Source organism: Sinocyclocheilus anshuiensis, unplaced genomic scaffold (genome assembly GCF_001515605.1).
Source record: "Sinocyclocheilus anshuiensis isolate Anshui unplaced genomic scaffold, SAMN03320099.WGS_v1.1 scaffold2468, whole genome shotgun sequence".
Taxonomy (NCBI): Eukaryota; Metazoa; Chordata; class Actinopteri; order Cypriniformes; family Cyprinidae; genus Sinocyclocheilus; species Sinocyclocheilus anshuiensis.
In genome coordinates, this window is record NW_015547755.1 from 90597 (window position 1) to 96448 (window position 5852).

A 5852-nucleotide genomic window follows, 5' to 3' on the forward strand; every position below is an offset into this window, starting at 1 on the left:
TTAAAAAGTAACGCAAAAGTAACGTAACGCATTACTTTCAATAAAAAGTAACTAAGTAACGTAATTAGTTACCTTTTTAGAAAGTAACGCAATATTGTAATGCATTACTTTTAAAAGTAACTTTCCCAACACTGGAAATTAATATATCTGCATGTCTTTATTAAAATGATTAAATTATGTAATTATGTACTTAATTATATGAAATACATTCATATAATTACTCAATGTTACTAAACATTACAATTCAATAAATGCAAAATTATTTAATTAAAAGTAAACTGAATGACTTAAAATTATTTGACAAAGTTATTTTTATTCAAATGACAAATAAAATAATTAAATTCAGATAAATTCATCAATCAAGGTTACTAAACTTAACTTAAAACAAATATAAAATGAATGCATTAAAAGGAAATTACACAAACAGATAATATATATATATATATATAAATGTTTAATTAACTATTAATATAAGATTATTTAATTAAAAGTTACACAATATTTAATTAAAAGTAAATTACACAAAATAAGTAAAATACAATAAATGTAAAATGAATTTAAAGTAAATAAATGCAAAATTATTCAAATATTAATATGTGATTTAAATATTTAATTTTCTATATAGATGTTTAATTAAATATTAATATAAAATTATTTAATTAAAAGTTACACGTTATTTAATTAAAAGCTAATTACACAAAATAAGTAAAATACAATAAATGTCAAATTAATTAAAAGTAAATAAATTTTCATTATTCAAATCTTTATATGTGATATATATTGTGATTGTGATGTGTTTATATGTGATTAAACAAAATATTGAAAAAATATTCATAAATCTTAAAATACAATAAATGTACAATTAATTGAAATTAAATAAATGTAACTATTCAAATATTAATATAAATGTGATACAATTATTTAATATAATTATCGATATAAAATTACTTAATTATGAGTTAATTAGTATATAAATAAAACTAAATTACACACAAAAGTAAAGTAAAATTCACAAACATACAATCTTACAAAAACATAAAACATAAAAATGCTCAAAATCAAGGCTACGCTCGCATTTAGTCTGTTTTTTAGATTTTTTCTGAAATGTTATATATATCTGCTTTTCTTTATTAAAAATTATTAAATCATGCAAAATTAATGAAAAGTTCTATAAAAAATATAAATGCTTAAAATATGAATATAAATTTCATATAAATATTTAATTTAAATATTAATATAGAATTATTTTGTGTAAATTACACAAACAAATAAACGAATTCACAAACAAATACTATCTTATAAAAGCTTTTGTGATTTGTGAACATGACGCTCAAAACTGAGGTGTGTGTGTGTGTGTGTGTGTGTGTCACCTGTGCAGTTTCCTCCGCTGCGGTCCAGCTCGTATCCGTAGTCACAAACACAGCGAAACATTCCCGGCAGGTTCTGACACGATCCGAACACACAGATGTTCTGGAAGTTACACTCGTCGATGTCTGACGGACGACACAGAGCGGACTGAGTGAGTGTGTGTGTGTGTGTTACTGTACCTCTGTGTGTGTGTGTGTATTACTGTACCTCTGTGTCTGTCTGTGTGTGTGTGTGTGTGTGTGTGTGTGTGTGTGTGTGTTTCTGGCCAGCAGTTTCCTGTGAGGGGTAGGTTTAGGGGTAGGGTAGGTGTAGGGCAATAGAAAATACAGTTTGTACAGTATAAAAACCATTACGCCTATGGAGAGTCCCCGTAAACCACAAATACAAGTATGTGTGTGTGTGTGTGTGTGTTTACCCTGGCAGGCCTTGCTGTCTTCAGTCGGGGTGAAGCCCATCTCACACTCGCAGCGATATCCTCCCGGTGCGTTCAGACACTGACCGTTCTCACACAGATTCACGTTATCCGCACACTCGTCCATGTCTGCACAAACAACCAAGAATAAAAGATTACTTATTGGTAAAGATTACTTTATTAGATTACTTTATAAGTAAAGATGATTTTTATTATTGAATTTAAAGTTTAAATTAAAAGTAAATTGCACAAACACACAAATAAAATAACTTCATAAAATAAAAGAAGAAAGGAAAAGCCCAATGCAGTTGCTATGTGTGATACCGGAGCAGGTGAATCCGTCGCCGTTGAATCCCTCTTTACAGGAGCAGCGGTACGATCCCGGCGTGTTCATGCACTCTGCGTTCGGGTTACAGTTGTGTTCTTCAGTCACGCACTCGTCCACATCTGCAGCGACGCAAACACAGCCTCAAACCACAGCCAGACTCTAACGCTCACCTGGAGATCAGCGGCGCTCGTCACTCACCGACGCACTTGATCCCGTCGCCCTCCCAGCCGTCGCGGCAGCGGCACTTGAAGCTCCCCAGGACGTTGACGCAGGCGGCGTGCATGTCGCAGTTATGAGCGCCGATCTCACACTCATCGACGTCTGCCAAAATACAAACACTTTACACCAGCTAGCATGATCCAGAACCGGCCTGAACTCCTCGATCTGCTCTGATCTGGTTTTTCTCTGACTCTGTCGTACCTGTGCATCCGGTGGAGCCCTTCTTGACGAAGTATCCCAGCTGACAGTGGCAGATGAAAGAGCCTTTCGTGTTTTCACAGTCGCCGTGCAGACAGATGTTGGGATTCAGATCACATTCGTTGACATCTGGACGAATACATGACAGGAAAGATCAAATTAGGACGTAATACAGACATACAAATAAATAAATAAAACATTACAATATCATGACTAAACGTAAGAATAAAAATATACAAAGGAAAAATGCAAATAAATAAAAATGCAATAAAATAATTCATACAAAAATTCAATAAAATAAAAAAATCAAGCTTATTTTAGGTTACTTCGATTAAAATTAAGATAACATTAAATAATGCAAACTTATTTAGCTAAAATTAAATCATTATTTTATTATTTAAAATCAAATAAGTAAAATAATTAATCAAATAAATCAAGGTTCCAACACATTAAAATTAAATAATGACAAATTTAATAATGACAAAGTAAATTTCAAGAAAGATCCAACATACAAATAAATGAAATGACAAACAGACTGAATTAATAATTTATAAAAAATTATAAAATAAATCAGGGTTACTAAACATTAAAATTATTTAATTGTTTAATTAAAAGTTAATTATTATTTTTTATTTATTTTGATTATTTAAAAGTAAAAAAAATTAAATTAATAATAATAATAATAATTAATAAAACAAATCAAGGTTACCATACCTTCGAATTTAATAATGTAAACTTTAATTCAAAGTAAAGCATTACTATTTTTATTATTGAAATAAAAGTAAACTAAAAGTAAATTAAAAATTAAAACATTTAATTTAAAAAATCATTGAATAAATCAAGGTTACTAGACATTCAAGTTAAATAATATCAAATTAAGTAAAAAGTACATTCTTGATAAATTACAAGAAATATAAAAAAAGGAAATAATACAAACTAAATTTTTTAAAAATAATATGACAAACAAATTGAATAATTCATTAAAAATATATAAAATAAATCAGGGTTAGTAAACATTAAAATTATTTAATTAAAAGTAATTATTTTTATTATTTAAAAGTAAAAAAAATAAAATTAATAATAATAATAATTAATAAAACAAATCAAGGTTACCATACCTTCGAATTTAATAATGTAAACTTTAATTCAAAGTAAAGCATTATTATTTTTATTATTGAAATAAAAGTAAACTAAAAGTAAATTAAAAATTAAAACATTTAATTAAAAAAAATCATTGAATAAATCAAGGTTACTAAGCATGAATGTAATGTAAAAATATTTAATTAAAATTAAATTATTGCTTATTTTAATTCTTTAAATTACACAAACAAACATAAAATAAATCAAGGTTACTAAGAATTAAATGAAATAATGTAAAATGATTTAATTGAACTAAATAACTATTTATTTTCATTACTTAAATTACACAAACAAATAAAATAAATTTAAAAATGAATTCATGAAATAAATCAAGGTTACTAACCATTGAATGAAATAATGTTAAATTATTTAAAAGTAAATAATTTGATTGTTTTTTATTTAAAAGTAATAGAAACACAAATGCATAGGTCAGTTGAGTTTCGTATTAACTCACCGATGCAGGTGCGCATGTCCATGGAGGCCATGAAGCCATCGTAGCAGAGGCAGCGATATTCTCCGGGGATGTTCGTACACTGACCGCCATCGCAGATGTCTGGTGTGTCTTCACACTCGTCGATGTCTACGGGAAGAGACGAGGGTCAGTCTGAGAGGCACCGTGACTGCGTGTGTGTGAGTGAGTGAATGTGTGTGTGCGTTCATGCGTGCGTGTGTGTGTGTGTGTGTGTGTGTGTGTGTGTGTGTGCGTGTTACCGGCGCAGGTCCTGAGGTCGGGCATGAGCGCGTAACCCTCGCTGCAGCTGCATTCGTAACTGCCCTCAGAGTTCGTACAGTGTGTATCGCAGCCGCCGTTCATGATGGTGCACTCGTCGATATCTGTGAAGATGAGAACATGCACATTTACCTTTATATTGAGTTTTGGATGCAGTGTTTCTGAGAATGAATTGCTTCATGCATGTTGATGTTGCTGGAGGTTTGCTCACCCACGCAGCCCTGTCTGTCGGGCGTCACCTGGTATCCCATGTCACAGGAGCACTGATAGGTGCCCACCATGTTTACACACTGACCGTTCCTACACAGGTTATCACTGAGCTGACACTCGTTCACATCTGGGGGAAACAAACAAGATAACAAACATAAATAAATTGAAAATGAAGTTAATGAAATTCAATTGTGTAGTTCTAAAATATAGAAACTTGTATTATATTCAAATCATGTTAATAATAATACTATAATTTATTTAGTAATACTATTATATATGATGTATTTTCAAATATTATTTTTGTTATAAAATTATGAATAAAATAATTATTTAAATAAACATTAATTGATAAAAATAAGAAAAATATTGATAACATTTAAAGTTTAGAATTATTTTAATTTTCATTTAAAATATTATTTAAAAAGTTTTAATTGTAATTATTTATTATTTTATTATACTGTAGTACTAAAGTAAATATTATTTATTATGTATGATATGTATGTATACATTTATATGTCTTTAATAATCATAACATTACATAGAATACCACTATTCTAAATTAAATATATTAACAAATTGGTTAAAAGTTGTAATATTACTAATTGGATAACATTATTAACGTTAAATTATATGTGCTTTATATATTTATAAAGTTCTGTGTTTTCTATATTGAATGTTCTATTATATACAAATGTTATTATACAAATATATATCCTTTATATTTAAATGATGGTATTATTATTATTATTAATTATAAAAAATATTGTATTTACTTTATTTAATACTATTTACTACACACACACACACACACACACACTATTTCGGTAATAACTAAAAATGATTTATTTTTAGAAATAAAAAAAAATTATACAATTATTTTAATTAAGCACTAAAAATAACTTCAAAATATGAAATATTGCTAAATGGATAAAATATGAACTGGATCAGTTATTAAAATAAAGTAAAATTACATAAATAGGTTCTATATGACATATATAGAGTATGTTCTACTAACACATTTTTATACAAATTTTAACAAACAAATATATATTCATTGTATTTAAATGATAATAATAATATTATTATTAATAGTAATTTACTCATTTTTATTACTATTCATAATATATGGTGTATTTATTAATACTATTTCTCTAATAACTATAAAATGAAACTTTTATAAATTAAATAATAACAGTAATGTTGAATTGAATATTACTAAATTGGTAAAAAAAAATATATGAAATATT

General features: G+C 27.6%; 1 protein-coding gene across 1 annotated transcript in view; it reads right to left on the bottom strand.

The window, feature by feature from the left end:
* fbn2b (fibrillin 2b) overlaps positions 1 to 5852 on the bottom strand; it is an 80630-nt gene that overhangs the window by 31717 nt on the left and 43061 nt on the right. Inside the window, exons 30-37 of the mRNA XM_016507418.1 lie at positions 4607 to 4732; positions 4377 to 4499; positions 4120 to 4245; positions 2529 to 2654; positions 2307 to 2429; positions 2105 to 2227; positions 1784 to 1909; positions 1371 to 1493 (exon numbers count right to left, since the gene is read on the bottom strand). Coding sequence (XP_016362904.1) covers positions 1371 to 1493; positions 1784 to 1909; positions 2105 to 2227; positions 2307 to 2429; positions 2529 to 2654; positions 4120 to 4245; positions 4377 to 4499; positions 4607 to 4732 — 996 coding nt within the window. The remainder of the gene's footprint in view (positions 1 to 1370; positions 1494 to 1783; positions 1910 to 2104; positions 2228 to 2306; positions 2430 to 2528; positions 2655 to 4119; positions 4246 to 4376; positions 4500 to 4606; positions 4733 to 5852) is intronic.